The following is a 25,834-nucleotide window of genomic DNA, read 5'->3' on the forward strand; positions in this document are numbered from 1 at the left end:
TCCACGTGGGTTTACAAAAGAAAATGACCCACCCAACATAGGATTGTTTGTGTGCTTACAGCTTTTTAACACAAGCTTAGTGGACATTCAACCAGCACCCATCTGACTCCCTCGAACGCGCAGCTTGGCCATTTCCAAACTCAGAGTTATGTCCAAACCCAGGACATTGTTATTTTATATTCAGATAAATATGTGTGAAATTCCCCTTGACATTCAGTATGACAAGGCTGGGGAACTGAGCAGTCAGGCTGGTCCTATTGTAGTTCTGCTGCATTCAGAAAACATGTGACAAGGGCTTTAGAGATGTCTCAGGGGTCCTGTTTCTTTCTCTTTGCATGTTGCAGATCGGAAACAATTCTACTGAGCTTCACAACTGAATTCCTCCTTCTTGAGAACTTGGATTAGTGAGATCCTTGCTTTCTGGTTCATGGCACTAAGGGGGGACAGTATAATGCAAGACATGCATTAGGGGAGGGTGTCTGTATCAGTCTGGATTCATTGGTTGCATTTATGCATTAGCAGCACAAGTGTGTTGTGTCACACTCTGTATGTTATTATTAGCTTCCATACATTCTTGTATTTTCTGGTTATGTTACTTTGTCAGTCCCTCTTCTATTAACCGTATGCAAGGAATCCTCAATTTACAACAATTCACTTAGTGACAGTTCAAAGTTACAATGGCACTGAAAAAAGTGACTTAAGACCATTTTTCACACTTATGACCGTCACAGCATCCCCATGGTCATGTGATTTACATTCGGATGCTTGGTAGGTGGTTCATATTTATGACAGTCCTGGGATTATGTGACCACCGTTTGTGACGTTCTGACAAGCAAAGTCAATGGGGAAGCCAGATTCACTTAACAACTGTGTTACTAATTTAACAATTCGCAGTGATTCACTTAATAATTGTGGGAAGAAAAGTCATAAAATGGGGGAAAACTCACTTAACACATTTCTCACTTAGCAACCTAAATTTTGGACTCAATTGTGGTCGTAAGGGGAGGACTACCTGTATTGAATTAGACTTCATTTGACTGAGCAATGGTCATTTTCTCTTCCTCTTTAATGTAATATGCTCAAACTCAGCTATGTCCTAAGTGTTTAAAAATGCTTTTTTTATTTTTAAAAAAACATGCACATGCAAGTTAGGCTTCTGGAAATGGATATTTTGCCCTACCTCATGAGAGTGAATGTGTATTTGGCATTTGGGGCTTAAACTCCAACTAACTTATGCACCCACTTTCTTGGCCAAATGGTTTACCTTTGAGTCTTATGATATCGGAAGAGAGAACTGGAGTTTCAAAAGAAAGATTTTATATTTGGGATGCCAGAACCATTATCGTTGACCTGCACTTCTCTTTTAGGGAAATTCTATTTGCAGTGTAGAACATGGTTGTTTTGTTTGATGACCACAGCCATTTTCTGAACAAACAAGCTTTTCTGGCAGCCATTTTGTGATCATTTTGTGATAGTACCCAGGAGACTCTCGAAATTTAAATTGTGTCTACTAGGCCCAAAACCGCATTTAAAAAAAAATCCAGATAGACCGATAAAGTATCTGAAAAGAAAATATATAATTTGGCATATTTGTAAGAGAGATAATAAAATCATGAACTAATGCTGGAGCTTTAATTCTTGTTAGAGCAGTGCACTACTCTACTGAATAGCTTCCATTCATGTCAGAAATGATTAGAAGTACATAATGAGGAACAATTACTATAAAATATGCCATTCTTCCTGCTACATTCCTGAGAGCCCGATCAAAGCATGTTGGGCTGAGTTAGAAACCCCTAATCCTATTCTTTGTAAAATACATTTCTAGAATATCTGGTAAATATCCCTGGTATAACTGTGCATCATTGATTAAACGCATTGCAGATAGAAAAGAGAAAGGATGTAATTTCTTTTTAAGGCTCAGGTACCAGCCATACTGTAATTAGTAACACTGAGATTAGGTTCATACATTGCACTAAGCGATAATGTGATTTTTCTTTTTGGTTTTTTGCCTTAGCATATTAGATTGTAAAGCAGTATTTACGACTTAACACAGTGTGTAAATCCAGCCAATATATGGATGACAATTAAGTTCATCTGGAATGATACATATCATATTTCTAGGACATATTTTAAGATGCTCTATTTAACGTGGACTAAAATCAAGCCAACTCCCAAGTTAGCATTTAAAATTAAACTGAAATATGAGGGAGGGGACAATCGGCAACCCCATGGCTGATTTGGGTCTCTGACTTATACTAGGATTGTTGAAAACTCATGTAAAACTCATACAATATCTTTCTTTCAGTTTTTAACCAGCATATACTAACAGCACAAATTTTAGAAAATTAAGTATAAGTAGTTTTCGATTAAGGACTAAAATTGAGCCCAACATTTGTTGCTAAGCAACACTGTTGTTAAGTGAGTTTTGGCCCATTTTATCTTTCTTGCCATAGTTAAGTGAATCACTGTAATTGTGAAGTCAGTAACACAGTTGTAAAGTGAACCTGGCCTCCCCGTTGACTTTGCTTGTTAGAAATTCACAAAAGGTGATCACATGACCCTGAGATTTTGCAACCATCACAAATATGAGCCAGTTACAAGTGTCCAAATTTTGATTACCTGCCCATGGGGATGCTGTAATGGTTGTAAGTGTGAAAAAAGGCCTTATGTCACATTTTTCAGTGCCATTGTAACCAAACAGACACTAAACGAAAAGTTGTAAGTCTACGACTATCTGTGTAACACAAAAAAACATCTGGGTCTAAAAACTATAATCACTTAATAACTGATAAATGATGAAGAGGTTAAAAATATTAAATCTACTATAAAGCCAAACTCTCTCTGTGCTATTCATGGACATCTATGAAATTATATTTGGTAGAATATTCTTAAAATATTTGCTTTGTATGGTAAGCTGACAGTGTTGTTTGTTGTCTGACACCTTGAGCCAACTGTGAAAAACATTGCACAACTTTACGTTGGTTGTATTTTTACTGATGGAATGAATCCAGCAGCTTTCCCTTCCAAACCCTTCAACAAATTATAAGAGAATCAGGCAACGTTTAGCCAGCCATCTTTGTGCAAACTGTTTGCACCTCCCTAATTGTTACGTGTTTTAGTTAATTGCTGAGCCTAAGTGGGTTTTATTGACTTAACGGTAGTGCTCCTTTTATGATTGCTCTTCTAACTTATTTTGTGAATCATTCAGGGGAATAGATTTTATGGCATAGAGATTTCCCATAGAAACAAATACCCGGTTAAATATGCTTGTTGGGCTATTCCCAACCAATGATTGAAGGTTGAACATGTTCTGATATTTGGTATATTCCTCTTTTTTATGGCATTGGCTTATACCAATGTTAGTGCATTTGTCACACAGGTATAGGAGAGTCCAAATGTGGACTGTGAAAATGCTACTCTCTCAACGGGGTTTGAAGTATATTTTGGGGCTGGTGCAGTGGTAGGATACGACTGGTACGCCCCAGCATAGGCGTATCGGTCCCTGCTGGGAGCACCAGGTACTGTTCCAGTACAATGCTCCAGAGGGCCCACCTGCCTGCCCGCACTCCTTACTTGTATTTGAGCCAATCGGGGCGTACGGCGCCTGCGCGATGCTCTGCTGAACAGCTGGAGCATTGCGGAGCCATTGCAGAACATAGTGGGCAGTAAGTACGCATGTGCATGCTATGCACGTGCCGCATGCGTGCATGTGGTGGACGTGCGGTCTCATTGCATCGTACCAGTTGCAATGGGATCCGGAACCCACCACTGGGCTGGTGGCTGTTGAAGTAGCATGATCCCCCACTTTTTTAAGTTGTTCATGCAATCCTACTTTTTCAATCCTGTCACTCTTCTACTACTTATCACAAGCCATTCTTCTTTGCTATATATATTTTAAGATGGATTTTTAAAAAATGTCTGTGCTGCAGAAACAGTTTTTCTGCCTCATGCAGGGGTTGGGAGAAAACCCTGTCTCTGCTTACATCTCTAGTATCATTTCATGAGCCATATATATTACACAGTTCTGAAGGAAACTCCAATCAATAGTATTAGGAGGAGGTAGCACATTGCTGTATATGTAGAAGGCTGCTTCACTTCATGCTGGCAAACCATACAATACTTTGCGGGCAACATATCTTTGTAGATCAGGGCTCTTGAAACAAATTAAAATAATGCAACAAATACTTCAGGTTCCTAAATGCTTTTAACCCTTTTCGTTGTCAAAACAGCAGCAATGCCAAAAGTAGGAAAAAAGTTTCAGCAAATCCTGGGTAATCTGCACGGGAACTAGCAATGCACATTGATCATCAAAGAAGAGAAAGCACTAGCAGAAAGGATAAATAAAGGAAAAAGCAGGTGGCTCTTTGTGTTGTGCTCATCATCCCCAAACTGGGAAAATGCAGATGCTGACATGAGGGAGGTATCAAAATTTGATATTCAAATTTTATCCATCTATCACATATGTAATTCAACCTGATGATGTTCTAAAACTAAATTATCAATAAAGGAGAATATTTGTAGTTCAGGGTTGAAATGAGGAATTCTTAGTGCTCTCTGAGCTTGGTTGTTTTCTTGCAGACATTTCATTAGCCAAACTAGGTAACATCAGCAGTAATTATGATGTTATCCAGTTTGGATACTGAAATATCTGCAAGAAAATAACCAAGGACCCCTCAAAACTAAATTAGCTCTGATCTCAGCCATACACTCATCCCAGCTGCTTCAATTCCTGTTATCTTTGGTCAATTAGGAGGAGTTTTCTGGGCAGCAAGTGAAGGAGTTCCATATATGCTGGCGGTAATAGCGGGAAAAGGAATTTAAGTTCGATGTAAAAAAGAGAATTTATGTGCCTTTGTGTTTTGAGGCATGGCAGAGGATCATTGTAACCAGATACGGTAATTGCCTCTTGCTTTGATGGCTTTCAAATAGAATCCGATAAATTCAGGGAGGACATCATAACTAAAAGGAGAACTCAATACTTCAAAACATGGTGGATGTTAAAAGGACAGCTTAGTGAGATCCTTGCTTGCTGTATTCTGTATTTAGGATCAGTAAATAATAGCTACATCTCAAGCAATAGGTGTTTAAACAACATAAAATCAAGCAAGGAAAAAATATTTCTTAATTCCAGCTATGTGATCAGTTTAGATACTGGAAAATTCGGCTTTCAAATTAAAGGACAAGTGTTATTAATATGCACCCAGAGGAGATTTTCCTTCTGCAAGTAGGCTGATGCCAAAGAGGCTGGAGTGGTGAAGCCTCACTCATCTGCTTAACTTCAGCGCCATCTGTTGTGACTTCAGAGAAAATGCCTGTAAACTTTTACAAGGTAAAAGTAGAAGATGAAAAAGTAATTTTATCAGAAAAGGAAAAAATAGTATTCTCAAAAAAGAAGGAAATTACTTTAAAATGATTAAAGTTCTTACCTTATTATATTGGTTGTGCTGGGGTTTTTAACAGTATTCTGAACCATAATCATTTTACAGCAAAAGAACCTTTTTCACAACCTTGGCAATAAAATAATGATTTTATCATTTGGACTATTATGACCTGCAAAAATAAAGATTTATGAGCAAACCATTTTTTTAAAAAGTGCCAATTTTAGTGACATAACCTTTTCTGCTTATTCTTCTTCTCTTGCCATAAGTCCCAGTAAAGCTAAGGATCTGTGAACCTACAGTATCTAACCAATATTTTCCTTTTCTCTCAGTAAAGACATGTATTTAAAGAATGCCAATGTAGTCAATCTGTCAGACAACGGCTGCTTTTCTTCAACTTAGCCCAACATATTTCTATGGTAGTAATTAGGTAACTGAAAGAAAATGGAGTCTGGGTTTCTTTTAACCATTGACTGGTAAACAAACATTATGCAATTTATGCCATAAGCCAGCTATAGACTACAATGGAGCAAAACCAGAACAAAACCAACCATATTATGATTTTTTGGGGTACATGTTTATTTACAGTTTTTCTTTAACAATCAACATTTTTTTGTGGACAGTGTAATGACTGAATTGGCATATTTTTCACACAGTGCTCACAGTACAATTACAATATAATTACATATACAGAATTTTTATCTTCCAACTTCTAGCCTTAATGTGCTCATTATAATTATAATATATTTTTATATATCGATCGATATTACACTATTTTTCCAATTTATCACTCAGTGTTCCACCACATTTCCAATATATCAACTTTTTATAAATACCAATAAAACCAGTTGTCAATAAAATTTAATCAGTCCCAAGATTATATCTCTAAGTCCCCTGAATAGTCCTTGAAAACTATATTTTCCAATATATTTTTACATCCTGTTGATCATACCTTTAGATATACCTAATCCTAGTCTTCCACTGCGGCTGATTGTCATCCAGTCAGGGGAGAAATAGAATTTAGAAAAACAATTTCATCCAATAGTCACTTTTCACAACATTGTTTCCAGGCTTTCTATATTTTAAATCATTCTTTGGGTTTTTTTCTTTTCCTTCTGAATCTTTAATCTTCCTCTTTAGTTTTTAGTCTTTAATATTTCTCCATAAATCCAGTCACCGCTTTTTAACAAATGGATATCATTTTGGGGAACTTTTAACTTAGGTAACTTTCTAAGGTAACAGTTGGAATTTTTTTTACCCAGTTTCACTGCTCTGTCCACACATCTCTCCAGCACAAGATCATAGTGCCCTGGTTATCTCAGCTTGTGACTGACCAAAAATGACTGTCATGCCTGCTGCCGTTCAGGAGAGCTTTCTTTGGATCAGCTAGGAAATTGTGGTTTCCTCGCAATCAACAAAATGCCTCTCCTTTCTTCACCTCCCCTCCAGGAGGCATAACCCTGTAGGGTCTCCCAGCAAGCAGTTGCCGGCTGCATTTCACAGAGCACGGCTCCACTATTTTCCAGTCATTCTTACTGCAACGTCAACCGGAAGTCACGATTTTGTATGATGAGTGAATCCAGCTATTACAGGGCTGTCAAACTCCAGGCTCGCGGTCCGGATGCGTCACGCACTGGCCATGCCAATGCCCCGTTTAGTGAAGGAAAAAGTCCCAAACATCATGTGACGACGTGAGTTTGACACCCCTGAACTATCACTCTAGTAGCCACAGTTCTTTATACTGTTCAATGTGTGTTCTGTTTTCTTCCATTTAACTAGAATTTTGCTATTTTTTGACTCTACTCACTCATTTAATCCATAGGATTGTCCATGTTATACTTAACTAGTAGCAAGATCTTTCTTGTCTGACACCAACAATTTATTATAGTGTTGAATTCCTCCAGAAAGAGAATGTTTTATAGATGTACCATAACAATGAAAGTTTAACCAAATTATGCTAAATACATGTCCGTAAGTATAGGCCTCAGCATACACCCTAGACTTTCTAATCAGAACTCCTAAGCAGAAGAGACCTAACATGATGTAGTGGTTAAGGCAACAAGGTAGAAATCAGTAAGCCATAAATTCTAGTCCTGCTGTGAGCCCAAAGCCAGCTGAGTGATCTTGGGCCTGTCACTCTCTCTCAACCCTAGGCAGAAGGCAGTGGCAAACCACTTCCAAAATCTTGGTAAGAAATCTGCAAGGTCTTGTCCTAGCAGTTATCAGAAGTCAACAATGACTTGAAGATACAAAAAAAAAAGAAAATCAGCAAAACCCAGAAGTTAGATTTAACTTAAAATGGTTTTTCCACTTTGCAACTGAGAGTTGCCTCCAGCTGCAAAATTGTTCTAGTGATTTGTCACTGACCTTTGAAACTACGCTAAATGTGAAATAATTCAGAATACAGTAGGATTTGCTTGGTAAACATGGGAAATACCAAATGCATTGTACAATTATAAGCAAATGAACATATTAGGTCTTTCTATTTCACCACTATAACAAATGGTGCTTTCTGTTAAGATCAAGATAAACATTTCTTTAATGTAAATTATAGTATCAATAATGATGCCTTATATTTTGATTAAGTTAGTCAGCAGTAGTGAAAACATATTCCTATCTGCATCTACAAATAGATATTTCTAAATTAAATTAAATTAATTTTTTAAATCTAATTTTCATAGAAAATTAAACACATTTTATCTTTTCTGAATAATCATTTATTTCACATAAAATGCCAACACAGAGCAATTTTTGACATTTAATGTTAAGATAAACAATCATCATTGTGGCAAAAATCAGAGCGAACAATTGTACAAATGCATAAAGTGCATACTGTAAAGTTGAAAACCAGGAATATTGTTCTGAAAAACGCTTATGAAAAGTTATTTCATATCTGATAGAAATTATTATATTTCAGAATATGATTAGTTCTTCCCTGAAATAAGAGCTCCCTGTATGAAACAAACAATGTACTTTCTTTTAACATTCCTTCAATGTATATGCAGACATCACCTCTTGCAATATTTCATTGTATTTCAATTTATTATAGTGTCATTTGCATAACAGCCAAAACAAACCAAAATAAAAAAGCCTAATGAAGAAGATTAGTTAAAGCACATTTGTAAATTACTACTTTATTAATGAAAAAGTGAATCAAAGATCCATAGCCATATACAAAATAATTTATGCATCCTATGAACATTCATAATCTTATCCCAATTTATTTGTATTGAACACAGCCAATTGTACATACCCATCTGTGGCATGCCATGAATGTTTTGCATGTGCACTTTTCTATTAAAAGAGAAAATAAGGAATAATATCACCAAACTACTTATCTTACAGCTGACAGCAACCATATTTACAGCAAGACAGTTTGACAATAATTTCAAGTTATATTAGATCTCTTTGAATTAGGACTACTTGCAGTGTGATAAGTACTGTAGTGCCAGAAGTCAGCATTTGCATTAATGTTAACAAATACTCATTTTGAGATCAAAATAGCTGATCTTGCTGTTATCTCATAATTTTAATAGCTGAGGTTCCAACCCTCAGAGGTAAAACCATGTACGAGCAAGTCCTACATTTATTATCTGCTTTGTTTGGCGAGTCTGTTTTGCATTGAAATGTCGAGTATCACCTACTGGCAGATAAAAGATACTCAATGGGGTTGGCACAGCAGCTGCTGCAATTTGTTTGGCTTTCTAACAAATAATTATTATTACAGAAAGGCACATAATTCAGCAGCATTGTAGACTGAGATATTTTATCACACTTTTCCCATGCAGCAATAATAAAATTGCCATCCTCCAACAATTTTCAAATCAGAATTACAGGTGCTGCAGATAACAGGTGTTGAGCTGGGAAGCAGCAAAAACATGACTTGATTTTCAGATACTGAGCTGAATTCTGTTACTGATGTAGTTAAGAAATAATCTCGTAAAATGAGCATATGTGAATATAAATCTTAGCTGTGCTGAAATGGCATTCAGCTGCCGCTCAAGTAGGTTTCTAAAAGAAGTAAGTTGGCAGAGTGGCACAGAATATCAAGGGGCATTCTGATTGGATTTTCTTTAGAATTGAGAAATACTGTTTATTTATTTAACATATTTCCATATGGCAGTCAAAAAAAAAAACCCAGCAGCTTATATGGAAAGGATGCAATTTAAAACATCCGTGGTAAAAAAAAACTGCTATTAAAACAATTTAGAGGCAGGAACTTTCAATATATAATTAATTTTTTTTTAAAAAAAGTTAAGATGGCAACATTCACATCAGAGGACAGCTGAAAACATTTCAGTTTTCAAGAGCTGCTCAAAGGCCAGCAAAGAGGCAGTTGGACTGATCTCCATGGGGAAGCTGCTCCATAACGTCCACTACGAGATATATGTGCTCTTGTAATTGTGTATCTTGTATGTTTTTAAAATACATACTAAATGTTTATCTTGTATGTTTTTACAAACCAACATGTTCCCAAGTGATCAGTAGGATTTATCGCCAAATAAATATGCATAGTATAGCCCAATTTACCAGATCAACTGAAAAAATGGGGTTACATGACACAATAAGTTATAATGTGCTTTACTTAAGTTTCACTTAATATATCATACATATCATATGGCATTTATGATTCCACTGCTGGTCATTCAGTGCTATGAGTGATAAATTCTAGCGTGTGTCCCAGTTGGTAGAGTGTTTAACGTGTCCAACAGACCATAACAATAGTGTCTCTATTTTGAGTGGCTCACTCTCTTCTGGGGAAGGTAGGGCTTGGGCTCCACTTACTATTGAGGAATACACTCAGCTTCTTATGAATAAAGCCTCTCAGATTTGGAATCAGGCCTTAGTGCATGACCTGAAGTGTGTTTTAGCTCCATTATCAGGGCTGAATTAAATGCTGTTAGTCTTGAGAAAATAGACAGGGTTCTTAGCCTGTAGGTTCAGTTATCTCAGAGTTAGATCCATGTCCTTTCTGGCTACAAAGACTACCCAGGAGCAAATCTGTGATTGAGTCTGAACAATGGTGAATGCATTATTGAAACATATTTTAAGGAGACAGTGGTCTGCTCATTCTTAAGAAGCCATCCCAAGATTCAACTGTTTTGGACACTTTCTGTCCTGCCTTCAGATTTTTGTAGAAATGGTTGTTAAGAATATGATTGTTGTGTAGCTTCAGAAGGCGCTGTATGAAACATTATATGGACCTCTTCCAGTAGGGTTTCAGGCCAGGCTATGAGTTTGGAATGGCATCTGTTAAACCTGTGGATAATTTTTGGAGAGAATAGGATGAGAGTAGTTAGTCCTTCCTTGATCTTTTTGATTTCTCATTAGCCTTCAATATCTTTGCCTATGATTAGGACACAATGCCATGCTAGTTCGTCTTCCTCCAGGGTTGGTTCCCATAGGTATTAATGGTGGGAGAGGCCTGCCCTATAGCCATTCTTATAGGGTGACTCAGGGATTGACTCTCTTCCTACTCCTATAGGAAATTGCCAGGTAAGATCGTTCAACTACTTGTGCTGTGGTGTCATGAATGTACTGATGATACTCAGTTAAATATCTCCATCTCTACACTCCACCTCTATCCAATGATTGGATGGAGATTCTGCCTCAGTACCTAAAGGCTGTGGGGGTCTCGATGGTAATGATCAGGCTTCAGCTCAATACTAGCTTTTAGATGTAAGGACTCCCTGGATCTGGTTATTTCCCATCCTTCGTTCTGGATTGTGTTGCAGTATTGCAGGCAGTACCAATGGACAATATGGGGTCCTCTTTGACTTCAAAGAGTAAGTGGCAGATGAGATTTGGTGTGTGTGTGTCTATAACCAACTTTGCATTGGGCACAGATTCTCCACTTCCTAGATCAGGAGAAACTGCACACAATCATTCATGCTTTGGTCATCTCCTGAGTGGATACTGCAATATGTTTTACAAGGAGCAGTTTTTGAAGAATATCTAGAAACTTCAGTTGATCAAGAATGAAGCCACGTGGGCTGTTGTGGGTTTGCCTTGCTATACTTGTCCGGGTGCTTGTCCATAGGTTTCAATTGCCATCTGGAACACCACATCACCTGAGATTAAGTTGGCTCCTCTGCTCATCTTTTGGAAAGTGTTGAAGACCTGGCAGTTTTCACGGGAAACGTTTTTTGTTTTTTACTTTTACATAAATAATTCAGAATAATTATGCCCGTTGTAGGTGTCCTCAGCAGCCACTTTGCATTATAATTAATTAAATATATTACATAAAATTAATTTATATTGTATTTTTTATGTTGTCAGCCACCCAGAATTGCATTTGTGAGTTGTGAAGCCCTATCAATTGATTAATATAAATAAATTTAAAGAAATAAATACATTCTTACTAAATACAAGCAAAAGATGGCTAAACAAGCTCTTGTCAAAGCACGACTATAAATTAGTAGATTGTTTTGCCATTTGGTAATTCGCTCTGCTAAAAGCAGATCTCTCCATTGATCAAGTTCAGTCAGATGACAGCACCCTGGCAGGCTCACCTCAACAAGCTAATTCAGGATAGATTTGGTCAATATAAGTTTTCCTTAATTTACCACTACAATTGAACCCAAAATTTGTATTGTTAAATGAGACATTTGTTTAGTGTTGCCCCATTTTACAACTTTATTCACCACAGTTGTTAAGTGAATCACTGCAAGTGTTGAGTTAGTAACATGGTTAAGTGAATCTGGCTTCCTCATTGTCTTTGCTTGTCAAGAGTTCGCAAAATGGGATCAGAGAACCCTGTCATAAATATGAGTCAGTGGCCAAACGTCTGAATTTTGATCATATGACCATGGGGATGCTGCAATGGTCGTAAGTGTGAAAAATGGTCATAAGTCACTTTTTTCCATTGGTGTTGTAACTTTGAGAGATCACTAAATAAACTGTTATTAGTTGTAACAACTGTTGTTGATAGAATAGGACTACCTGTATTTCAAACGAGCCACCAAGAAACTGCAGGGTGTAAATTTTATAATTCTGCCAGAATACTGGCAAAGATGCAGTAATTAGAAGCCATCTCATTTCGACTGCATGTTTACAGCAGACGACGATCTATCTTTTTCAAATTTTCACTAATTTCCACATTGAATAAGAAACAGTAGGAATCAGGCGGGAATAAGGGCCAGGCATTCCTTTACCAAAATCTATTTTCGGCCTTGGCGCATTCCTTCAATTATCAAGTCGCCAGCCAACCTTCTGCGCTCCAAAGAGCAACTTGAGCGCCTCCCGTTTTCGCCTTCCCCTTTCTTTTTAAACAGAGTGGTACGGTCCGCGCTAGATCTGCGCGTTTTGGGTGAGGAGTGCGGTCCAAACCAAGGGAAGAAGAGGGGAGAGTAGGATTATGCGGAAGAAGAAGAAGGAGCGCCACCCACGCTTTCCCCACTTAAGTGGGCGAGTCTTTAGTCCGGCGTTAGCGGATGTGACAGAAGAGAAGGAAGCGGTGCAGCAGCAGCAGCTGGAGAGAAGGCGCGGACATGGGTACCCTTAAGGGGCAGGAACATCAGCCTGCCCAGGAGGTAAAGGAAAGAGTCATGGGATTGTTGAGTCCCTTCTTTATGCGAGCGAACCTTCCATGCACGTCCCGTGGAGGAGGAGAAGGAGGAGGAAAAACGATTGGAGAATGACTCGCTTTCTTTCCAAAGGAAGGGGAAAAACAGTTTCTTTCCGAGCTTTTTTATTTTTTTAAATGACCGTTTCTCCACGCCTTGACAATTCTGTACAGCTGAGGACATGGGAGTCCGTGAAGTGTTACCTTTTAAGCATTATGTCCTGGGTGAAGTGTTGCCTCTCTTAGGTTTAACAAAGGTCTTGCTTAGCAATAGAAGTGTTGGGTTCAGTTGTGGTCGTAAGTCAAGGACTACCTGTATTTCTCCCTCATTTTCCTGCAGATCCCTAACATGCTTCATTAAATTTATTTATTTTATTTACTTTTATTTATTTTATTTCATCAAGCATGTATCAGATAACATATATAAGTATGAACATGATTTTGAATGCATGAAATGGATACGAATAAAAGGGAACATTAGGACAGGGATGGTAGGCACATTGGTGCGCTTATGCACGCCCCTTACAGACCTCTTAGGAATGGGGTGAGGTCCACAGGAGACAGTTTAAGGTTGAAGTATTGGGGGTTTGGGGAAGAAACCACAGAATCAGGTAGTGCATTCCAGGCATTGACCACTCTGTTGCTGAAGTCGTATTTCCTGCAATCAAGTTTGGAGCGGTTTACCTTAAGTTTGTATCTATTGTGTGCTTGTGTATTGTTGTGGTTGAAGCCGAAGTAGTCATTGACAAGTAGGACATTGTAGGGGATAATTTTATGTGCTAATTTTATGTGCTATGCTTAGGTCAGACCGAAGGCGGCATAGTTCTAAGTTGTCTAAGCCCAAAATTTCAAGTCTGGTGGCATAAGGTATTCTGTTGGGAAGAGAGGAGTGGAGGACTCTTCTCGTGAAATATCTCTTGACTCGCTCAACTGTATTAATGTCTGATATGCAGTGTGGTTTTCAGAGAGACAGTTTTCACTGGTGTTTCTGTTTTTGTAGTCTCCATTACATGAAATAATCAGTTTGTCCTTCCACAATAGCTTGATAATGCCTATTAAAGGAAGTCTACCCTATAAGAACATAATAGCCAAAAATAATGTGTTGTACAGAAGAGCATAATTCAGCTCACAAAACAGCTTCCTATAAATTTAAAGGTAATCCCATTTTGCAGCAGAGGGAAAAAAATCCCTCTCCCTTTAGTTGCTGCTCTCAATCTCATCATTTCCCCAACAGCACATCCCACAATTGTCACCCACAGGGCTGTCATTTTGAGGCATGACAATAGGAACACCGTTGGGCCAGTGGTTCTCAAAACAACAGATTTTCCATTCTTCCTAAGAACAAGGGAAAAACATATTGAGCTCTGCAAATGAGCCTTTTCTGGATTATTAAATAAGCATTTAAGTGTTTGCAGGAATCCCCCACTCCCCTACGTCTTCATTCCTAAAATCATGGAAGTTCACTTTTTATTATGAACTAGAGAGTTGTTATGGTTGCAGCTATAAATACCTTTCTATATCTTCCCATTTTTAAAGGCATTGTACCCCAAAATTTCTAAAACTATTTTTTTTTATGTATAATGGCACTCATTACATAACCGCAACAGGTTTTAATAGGAACTTGCTGGGGTCAAGAAAGTTGTTTATCAAAAAATCTGATTTTTATGTGACTGGGAAAGCACAGTCTTAGATATTCATCACTGCATTTCCTAATTGCACATTTCTTTTGGGGTTGCTTATAAAAATGATAATAGTTATGTAGACCCACACTTGATGAGAGTTTTGAAATTTAGTTAGCGGAATGTTAGTTCTCCTGCTATTTGTACTGGGTTTTGTGAGTTTTGATGAAGTAGTTTTCAGCCACTGATCCATTCTCACAAACAAGCTGTCTTGGTTCCAAGAGAATGGCCTGAGGCTGCCATTGGGCATTGACCTGTGAATGGAGAGAGGCTGCAGTGCAGTAGTCCAGGTGCTGGATCTATAAACCAGTGATCCCTTTTTACAATGACTACTGAGATTTAGAGGTTTACTTTTATGGTGCGTATGCAGATACCCATTATTTTAAATTTGGAGTTTGTTGTCTTCACTTACATTCCTGTTTTGTGAAATGTAATTGGAATTGGTACAAATCAGTGGTGGATTCCGGCAGCCGCTACTCAGTGTGCTGTGCGTGCATGTGCAGTACTATAAAAATGCTTCTGCACATGTGCAGAAAACAAAAACAAGATGGCGCCTCCGGGAGAACCGGTTCAGGGGCGTGGGAGGCCTGGGTCACTGCGGGTTCCAGAGACCAATGCCGCCAAGCTACTACTGATTTGTCCGAACCTATCCAAACTGGTAGAAACCCATCACTGGTACAAATGCAAAACCATAGCAGTTATTTTTATTGAATTGGTAGTATATAGCACAATAAAAATGCTATTTTTTTCACAATTTTTGATATTCCACATGTACTGTTAACCATAACTGACTAGATACTTGAATTGTAGCACTGTCTTTGAGATTGTAGCATACTTTAGGCTTTAGCAGCATTTTTGAAGAGATCTAGATAAATCCACAGAATTGTATAAAGAGTTGTTTGGAGTCAGGTAGCATCAAATTGAATAAAATAAATAAGCTAAACTTAAGTGCGTTTTCTCCACAAAGTATTTTGCAATAGGATGAAAACCCCTCTCTTAAGCATTATTTCTGGTGAAAAGACAATATATTAATTTAATAAAAACATAATTATTTTCATCCAAAGAGCTCTGACAGTAGTACGGTAGTATTAAAATGAATAGTCACATAAAAGTAATAATTTGGCAATATGATAGTAATTTTTTAAGGTGTAATCTTATACACCCAGGGATGTCTCACATTTTATAATCATTGCTGAGGGAGGTACAAGACCATCCTTTGAAATGAAGACCCAATCTTGGACACTTTTTTGAGTGTGCAGAAGTGGTTATGGTAATATTGATTTGTATCTTGAGGTAATTTGTAGAACATATATTATGACATAAATATAACATGCATGGGGAAATAACATTTACTGATTATATTTATATTCATCATCCCACTCCATCTTGATAACTTTTATTAATATACAGTAGACACACACACACCTAATTTTCTTTTTAGGTTGAAACTCGAGAGGATGAAGAACAAAATATCAAGTTAAGTGAAATTTTAGAACTCTTAGTTGCTGCTGGCTACTTCAGAGCAAGAATTAAAGGCCTGTCTCCTTTTGATAAGGTAAGATTATATTCATATATCATTACTATAATACTGTGTGCAGGCTGCATGTTCTAAACAGATTTAATAGTTTTTCATCATTTTGCTGATTTTAACCACCTATTCAACCGAAGTACAGATTATACAAACAACCATTTTGTTTTCTTGATTCTCTTAATGTTTCTTAGTAAAAGAAAATAAATATGGCTAGTATACAGGTACGTTGAAAAGAAACATCTTGCATTCAACAATAAATTCTGGGACTGCTACTAAGTTAAAATTTCATTACTAAGTTAAAGTGAAATACATTTTTATGTGATATATGACATCAATTGGATTTTCCACTTTAATGAATATGTTTATCCTGTTTTTAGGTGGTTGGTGGCATGACCTGGTGTATCACAACATGCAACTTTGACATTGATGTTGACTTGTTATTTCAGGAAAACTCAACAATTGGTCAAAAAATGTAAGTTGGTAGGGAAACTCTTGGAAACTAATTTATTGGCATGCATGACCCTTTCAGCACAAATTTTGTTTATCTAGGAAAGTTGTGCAAGAATTTCTGATTATCTTGAATTGTTTTATAGTAGCTCTGAAAGTAAGATAGACACTTTGTTCTATGCATTATTCTCAAATCAGTTTTTAGGTAATGCCAAAATAATCACATGCTGTTTTCATTGATCCAAGCAAGTGGGAACGAGGTACTATTACTGCAATAGCAGTAGCACTTATATTTATATGCCACTTCACAGTACTTTACAGCCCTCTCTAAGGAGTCTACATAGTCAGCATATTGCCCCCTACAATCTGGGTCCTCATTTTACTGACTTCAGAATGATGGAAGACTGAGTCAACCTTGAGCTGGTGAGATTCAAACTGCCAAATTGCTGGCAATCAGCAGTCAATAGGTTTAGTCTGCAATGCCACATTCTAACCCCTGCACCTCCATGGCTCTTATACTCTGTTATGAGAATCACTTTATGAAAAAATTTAAAAAAAACAATCTGTTTACTGTATGAATCTCTGTTTTCTTAGCAAGAGGCAACTTAAAGGTGATATAATAAGTTTTAAACATTTAAAAGTTTGTCTCAGAGTTTTTTCTTCCAAAAGATAAGAGGCTATGAGTCAAATTATTTGTCATAGAAATTAGCAGACCTATCTTAATATTGTTGAGTTCTTGTGCTCAACATTTTTTTTAAATCACTCCAGCCATTTAGATTGCAATCCTATACCGCTTACATGAAAATTAAGGGTCTTTGTATTAGGTGAGATTTCTAAACAAATTAATGGGATGTGTTTATTGGCCGTTCAATTGTATCCACAAGGGGCCCTTTCAGGATGTTCTGCATATATATTTGCCCTTTGTCTCCTATTTGCCTTTTTTCAGTGCCTTAACAGAGAAGATTGTATCAGTTTTACCTAGAATGAAATGCCCTCACCGCTTGGAGCCACATCAAATACAGGGATTGGATTTCATTCACATCTTTCCTGTTATACAGGTACATGCCTGTTGATATATAAAGATGGCACTGTTGGAAAAATAGCTCTGCTGATTAAAAGAAGAAATTCACTTTCTTAATTATCTTTTTTATAGATGTAACATATCCAGATCTTATTTTTTTCCCCCTTCCCACAACTTTTTCTTTCTTTTTCTTTGTTGCTCTTAGTGGCTTGTAAAACGTGCAATAGAGACCCGGGAAGAAATGGGAGATTACATCCGGTCATATTCCATATCTCAGTTTCAAAAGATACACAGTTTACCAGAGGTAAACATTTGATTGCTATCTTCTGTGATTTGAGAACTGGCATCAAGAGTGATTCTCTTCAGCATCTTTAAATTGTACAGGATTGAAGCAAAGTTTGCACAGCTGTTTCAGCTCATAGAGTTTAAGGACAGAAACTGATGTATCAAATGTCAGGAGCTGATACTGGAGAAAAACAAATGTCAGTATTCCTTCTTTAATGTTAAATATCCAGTTGTATTGCTAGCCATTTGGAGCATTTCTAAAATCATCTTGAAAATTGTTATCAGCAGCATATTAAAGCAATGTGCTTGTCCAGCACTGATAGACATATAACTATTTTTTTATTACAAGTTTAATTTCTGTTGTGACATTGGGGTTTGATGCTTAATGCCCCATTCAACATGCTACTGTGACATACTACTGTATAGTTCTATATGGCAGGTTTATCTGTTCTTAAAAACGTCATGTTCAGTTTTTCTTTGTTAGAAAACCCAGAATATGTTCAAGTTGTCTCCAATTCATTTATGGAAGGAAAATATAATTGTCAGCTTTTTATGATTATAAAAATAGGCATGTGCAAAATATTTTGAATTTGAACTGTTTTATTTATTATTGAATTTGAACTGTTTGAACTGTATTTGAAACATCCGGCTTTTGATTTGAAACAGTTGTATAAAAGAGTTTGAAACTTTTGTTTTCTATTCAAAGCATACTATCTTAATAATTTTGGAAATATTTTATCTCAAAATACTGTTTCATAGCCCAAACACTTTTTTTTAAAGATAATCAAAGCAGACCATTTTAATTCTATAATAGCTAAATTGGAAAAAATAACTTTTTAAAACGTGAAATGAGACATACAGTACATCAGAACAGTTTGAATTCAAATGTTGAATTGTCATAATTAGTTTTCAAGATTCACGTTGTATTTTCTGCTGGAATAAGGTGCTTTAGATTTAAAAGCTTTGTTTTTAAGAACTGTCATTAAGAGTTTGAGATGCTGTTAAAACATTCAGTACTAGAACAAGTATATCTTCCTGTGTTGATTGGCTCTACTTATAAGCTGGTAAGCATCTTTTTCTGGCTCCTATGTGATAACTAATGTCAAAGCCTTTGCTTTTGATTAGACAAGTATATTTTCTAAAACTATAGTACAGTATATTACAGTATTAGAATGTAAGCATAAATGGCACGGTTGTATCTGTGGATATTTAGAAGTAAGTCCTGATGAGTTTAATGACCCAGATAAGTAGTTGTGGAATTATATTGTCAATGTGAAGGAGACAGAATGACATAGCTTCCATTTTTGAGTATTTAAGCATCACAATTATTTATACAATAAGGTTTGCTATCTTTGCTATTCGCTTAGAAACCAAAAGTTTGTTGCTATTGTTTAAACTTATCTCACTTGCCTTGCAGGATGATGAATTCATGCAACGAAAAGAAAAATCTATAAAAACTGTTAATGAGATCAGTGTAAGTGTAAAATGAAATGCACTTTAATTCAAAGATTTTTCAAAATGAATGTTTGATTTGCCATATTTTTTTATTTTATTTTACCTTATTTTTTTCAACTAGACCCCATATATAAAATATTTGCCTTTTTTTCAGTTAGGAAACCTTTTCGGATGAATTCTACTGTAACTACAGTAATAATACCCATTGTATTTCTTATTAATTTTATGTTCTGTTACGAATTGGTTCTGCCTTGCAAAGAATATTATTAAAAAAAGTTTATATGTCATTAGCAATTACATTGGATTTGCCTGGATTTGTGTATTGTGAATCATCATGGTTCATTGTGGTTTAGCATGACACAGGATGGGGATGCAAGATTCCTAGCAGAAAACTGGCCAACTTTGGCTGTTCGTGTATTTTATAGCATATAGCTGTTAAATTTATATTGCAAATGTATTCCTCTTTTTTATAGTGAGAGTTCTTGAAGACAGTAAAAATAAAAGAGAGTTCTCTTTTTTTATTTTTCAGATAGCTACTAGGTTAATGCTGGATTAATTTTCTGTGGCATATAGATTTGTGGTATATTGAAATTCCAGTGTATGTTTTGAATATTAACAATACATTTGGGTTTTTCTTTTGTCCTTGTAGGAAATGATGTGTCAGTTTCCAATATCACATGAAAAGAAATTTAAAGATGCATAATTTTTATGGCTTACATTGTATTTCATCTGATGTTCTATGGTTTAAAACAGATTTACCCACTTGTGTATCTGCCAACATTGATCAAAACATCAAAGAGAGAGGGCGGGGGGGGGGGAGGTAAAAAGCTCTTAACATGACTTTCTCTGGCAGAGTCAATGAAGGAGGGAAGCCAAGTTGTAGAAACGATGATCATATATGTCACTGTAGCTAAGAAAAAGTAAACTGCCTTTGTCAGGGTGTAATATAAACAAATGGTACAATATCAAATAGAATTCAGACATTGCAATCCTAAAGTAGTTTTCTTCAGAAAGGCACTTCTTTTGTTTTCTTCATTTGTAAAAAAATGTAGCACTAAACAAGAATGGGATGCAAAGAGGGACATGTTTTGAAAATCCACTTTAATTTGCTTATTGATTTTTTTGCATGTTTCTATTCCTTCTTCTCTCATTCACTGGTATTTTTTATGATTGCCAATTATATGGATCAATTATTTCAAACTAATGATCACTAATCACATTTTTATGGCAGTTTTTATATCCAGTGAAAGAAATAACAGCTAAAAGATACCGGAATCCCTAATAAATGTTTAATAAAAGTGGTCTATATGTGGTTCAACCACCAGACTTTAGTCAGAATTTAAATATGAAATATACTTATGTAGTTAGAATGCTTCCCTTCTTAAAATAATTTAAAGTATCAAATCTGTGCACAAAAATTGATAGTATGTTTGCCAGGAAAATAATATAACATTCATGTAATCGCTAGAAATGTACCTCAATTCAAGGAAGACTTTAATTAATTTTCTTGACAGTTCTATTTGATTTAGCAAAGTCATATAGATAGAGGAGGTAAGGTGAAGTTTGCTTATTCGTGTATTAAACTGTCACATATAAAATTTGTTCTTGTTATATATTATTGTCATAAAAATAATAATCAAAAGCATCTTGTCTATTTCCTAGGACCAGAAATAAACTAGTTAAGATGATCACTACTATCTGAATCTAAGTGGATTATTCATAGGGTCATATGTTGGCCATTCTTTTTTCAATTCACTTGTTTTACCTTAAATTTAAGTACATTGCCTTGTTTTATAGCTTTTATAGCTTATTATAAATGAAATGCATGTTTTTCATTTTTCCCAACTTAATTATACTAAAATGATCCTTATACAGCTAGCTAAAGCAGCCATAATTAAGTCTCTGCTAATTAAGCATAATTATTCAAGACTAGAGATAGAATTAATGATCAATTATCTTCAGTGATTCAAAATTAAGTCCTATTTAATTATGGAATGTATTCCTTTTCTTTTATTATTTTCAAGGATATTACAGATTTTAAAGTTAGAAAGTTTGCACCTATGTGTGTCTTTATTGTTTTTTAAGTTTGCAACAGTGTGTGTCCTTATTGTTTGTTTTAAAAAACTGGACAGCCTGTTCAAAAGGTGGCATAACTGACATTTGAGTGATCAGAAACTAAATGAGGCTAGCCAATTCTATAATACTAAAAAAATGTTCAACCAATTTTAAACCCTGTTTCTATGTATATAATGATTAAGGAATCTCATCAAAATCTGTTCATTAATTTTGGGAATTAGCTATAATGAGCAATAAAAAAGAAACAATGTTTTCAGTGATGGAGAGTTGTTTCATGGAGCTAAGTTTCTCTCCTCCAGCCAACGCTGACATTTCCAGGCTGAGAAAGGATTTCCTTTCTCATCTGTCCACTTGAGAAGAAATGCTTCATTGGGCTGGAGAAACGGAGTTAAGATCTTCAGGATCATAGTTCCATTCTTGCCACATAATGAAGGATTTTCTCTCTTGTCCATCCATTGAAGTAGGAGAGGGATCCAACAAAGAATTTCCTCAGGGTACACAGAAAACCGTCACTGGGCTGCAGGAACGGAGCTAAAATCTTCAGGATTTTAACTGTGTTCCAGCAACACAAGGAATGATTTTCCCTCAGTGGATCTTGAAGATATCAGCTCTGTTCCTGCAGTCCAATAAAGGATTCCTCTCCCCTCCCGGCTATCTTACTCTCCACACACATACAAACGTGAAAACAAGAATGCTTATGAAGATGACTAGAATGGAGAAGTACAGCAAATGATATTAGTGTTGTAAATTACTTAAAATTTGCTCTATTTACTTTTCTTACTTCATACCTTAATTTCTTTGTCTATGGAGATTCTCAGTCATCCAGGTCATGGTTGTCCGAAAAGTGCTTTTTTCAAGAAGCAACTGAACTTTCTGGTTTTTCTTTGAAGATATTTCGCTTCTCTTCCAAGAAGCTTCAGAGCTGAAGAAACTCCTTGGATGAGAAATGAAACATCTTCAAAGAAAAACCAGAAAGTCCAGTTGCCTCTTGGGGAAAAAAAGGCATCCTTGGAACTTAATTTCTTTGGCTTACTATGTTTTACTCTATTTCAATACTTTGCATAATTCTGAATAGTGTGATGGGTATTTACTGTATTCCAGGATGTGTACAAGCCACGGAGGAAGTATCAAAGACGAGTGGAAGCAGAGAAATTACTAGATGAGGATTCCAAAGTTCATGCTACCCTTCTGGAATATGGCAGGTAAGTTAAGAGTGAGGTCCCTTAAGCTCCTTTCCAGAAAAATCGATGGCTCCATGGAAACATAATAATAATAATAATAATAATAATAATAATAATAATAATAATAATAATAATAATAATAATAATAATAATAATAATAATAATTTATTAGATTTCTAGACCGCCCCCTCTCCCCGGAGGGACTCGGGGCGGTGTACAGGAATAAATTTAAAAACCATACAAACAATCGTATACATAGCTAAAAATCAAATTAAACAACCCCTGTACAAATTTATCAAAATTAAAAACAGACCATAAAACCAATCATAAAAATTTAGAAATAAAACTGAGGTGGGAATGGTGGAATTAGGCCAAGCCGGCTAGCTGGAACAGGTGGGTTTTAAGTTTCTGATGGAAGGAGCGGAGATCCGTAGCCATTCTAATGTCGGGGGGAAGGTCATTCCAGAGGGTCGGGCCCGCCACAGAGAAGGCCCTTCCCCTAGGCGTCACCCGCTGGCACAGCCTAGTGGACGGCACCCGGAGGAGTCCCTCTCTGTGTGAGCGAATCGGTCAAAGGGATGTATGGGGCAGGATACTAAGAGTTTCTTTATGACAAAATCATTAAGATAGCCTACTATACAATACTGATATCTTCACAGCGGTTAGATGTTTTGAGGATTAGTTTACATGAGAGGATAGTGAGCCTACAATGCCTAGCTTGTACTTTGCATGAAATGTGTCCTCTAAAATATATCCTGAAATTTTATAAGCTCTTAGAACTGATGCACAGTAGTGACAACTGTACTGAAGTAGATACCTGTGAAATATAGGTAATCCTCATCTTATGACCATTCTAATATAAGAGAATATTAACAGCCCAATCAGTGAATCACCAAGATAATTCCCACCAACACTGTTAGCGCAAGCCACTAATAAATAAAATGAGAACCACCACCCCGCTCTTTATTAGCACAGATGATATTATCTAGTTTGGTAATGAAACCAAACTAGGTAATATCTAGTATACAATTACTATGAAATATAAAAAGTATATAAAGGTTAAAAACTTTAGAAAGTGCCAAGAAAGTTAAAACAGAATTAAAAATCAGTTAAATGACAAGGAAGATTCACTAGTCAGCCCCACTAGTCGCACACTTCTCTGGGCTCCCCCGTGGAGGCTATGGAACCATGGTTTAATTCAGAGGTGGGTTGATCCTGGTTTGGCTAACCGGTAGTGGAATTCAGGCCTGGGTCGCAGAACTGGCAGCGACCCATGCCTGCCATGCCCCCGAATCGGTTCCCTCGCCACCGCTGAGCCGCTGCCATTTTGGTTTTTAGTGACTGCGTGTGCGCAATTCACTGTAAATCGTTCTGCACATGCGTGAAGAACAATTTACATTGAACAGCGCACACACCAGCAGCACGGGTTGTGAACCGGTAGTAAAACTGGCAGCAACCCATCCCTGATTTAACTCCTTTTCAGAAGGCCAAAAGAATGAGAGCCTGCTTCACCTCCAGGAGGGGGAGAATATTCCACAGTTCGGGGGGGCTAATTGTAGTGTCAGATTTAATTTTTTTTACGCACACATTGAGAAACAGTGGCTAATTTTACCAATCATGGCTTTTCCACTGCAGTCTTTGCTATGTTTTCAAATCTCCATCTCTTTTTGTTATCCCTCCTCTCAAGTTTCACTGAGTATTTCTTGTGAGTATTTTCCTTTGTGTGTTTTGTTCTAATTGAGTTTGCATTGTTCTCATTAATATGGCTGCATTTTTATTATTCAGTAGCGGTATTTGATGAACATTCTTAGTTATTTAAATGTTCAGGTTAAAACATTTCTTTTTTGGGGGGGTGGGGGAGAGAGGTATTAAATGAAAATTAACTTTTCCTTGACCCCAGATCAAGGAAAGCTAAAGTAGTCTGATTTCATTCTTTAGCTGTCACAATGATTTATAATTTTTTTCACTCTCATTATTTCCTCCATGCCAAAATATATATTCCAAACAAATCAGAATATACAGATATTCACCTTTGTTCCAGATCCACATTTGGTGTGACAGTATTATATCCTTAATCTTGGTTTTTGTTTTACGCAATATTAATGATTAATAAAACATGGCAGATTGGATTGCTAAGCCTAAATACCAGATACAAGCCCAGCCCCCCCCGTCACATGATTACACTTACAATACAATAATAATACAATACAATACAATACAATAGTAGAGTTGGAAGGGACCTTGGAGGTCTTCTAGTCCAACCCCCTGCCTAGGCAGGAAACCCTATACCGTTTCAGACAGATGGCTATCCAACATCTTCTTAAAGACTTTCAGTGTTGGGGCATTCACAACTTCTGGAGGCAAGCTGTTCCACTGATTAATTGTTCTCACTGTCAGGAAATTTCTCCTCAGTTCTAAGTTGCTTCTCTCCTTGATTAGTTTCCACCCATTGCTTCTTGTTCTACCCTCAGGTGCTTTGGAGAATAGTTTGACTCCCTCTTCTTTGTGGCAACCTCTGAGATATTGGAACAATGCTATCATGTCTCCCACTTCAGAGACTCAGCCATATTTATGGCCATTTGTAGCATCCCAAGATCACATGTCCGTGTTTTTCAGTGGTTTTGCTGCACTTGAGGTATTTAGCAAAACACTCATAGCTAACAATAGCTTCGTACTCACAATCATTGCATTCCCTTAACAATCACCACAAAAAAAATCCTAGAATCAGGTCGACCTCATGTCCAACCTGTTTTATGACTATTACGACTTACAACCATAATAGGCGGGTTCCATTATGGTCGTAACTTGATGATTGTAATCTTAAATGATCTCTTAAACAATAAGGATTCTGTTATTTTCCATCCAGAAGGATGGAAAGATTTCCAGGACTGGACCTTTGCATGCTAAGCCTATGTTCCATCCCCAACCTGTGGCCTCTCTCCTCTGCTGTGTTTTATAGCTTTGTTGGAATACATGTTAGAATGTATTTTGTATTGCAAAAATTACAGAATCATTCAGACAGTACATGGCAATGTTTAGTTTGCATTTATGTTTACAATCCATGGTTCTGTTTGTTCTGAGGAGAGTTTCGTGTGACAGTTGAGAAGTTAAAACCGTTAAGCAGCAAGGCCCACGGTGACTGTACGCTGTACATTTTATTTTGATCTGTATGGCTATGTAAACATCCTCAGTTACCAATCTGTACGGCTATTTAATA

The 25,834-nt window shown here is 36.6% G+C and overlaps 1 protein-coding gene across 1 annotated transcript in view; it reads left to right on the plus strand.

The window, feature by feature from the left end:
* Positions 1–12,752: 12,752 nt before the first annotated feature.
* CCDC93 (CCC complex scaffolding subunit CCDC93) overlaps positions 12,753–25,834 on the plus strand; it is a 40,593-nt gene continuing 27,511 nt past the window's right edge. Inside the window, exons 1-7 of the mRNA XM_081951178.1 lie at positions 12,753–12,910; positions 16,063–16,176; positions 16,530–16,624; positions 17,546–17,657; positions 17,826–17,924; positions 19,323–19,379; positions 22,538–22,638. Coding sequence (XP_081807304.1) covers positions 12,869–12,910; positions 16,063–16,176; positions 16,530–16,624; positions 17,546–17,657; positions 17,826–17,924; positions 19,323–19,379; positions 22,538–22,638 — 620 coding nt within the window. The 5' untranslated portion in view covers positions 12,753–12,868. The remainder of the gene's footprint in view (positions 12,911–16,062; positions 16,177–16,529; positions 16,625–17,545; positions 17,658–17,825; positions 17,925–19,322; positions 19,380–22,537; positions 22,639–25,834) is intronic.

This window comes from Natrix helvetica, assembly GCF_964273705.1.
Source record: "Natrix helvetica genome assembly, chromosome: 1".
Lineage (NCBI taxonomy): Eukaryota > Metazoa > Chordata > Lepidosauria > Squamata > Natricidae > Natrix > Natrix helvetica.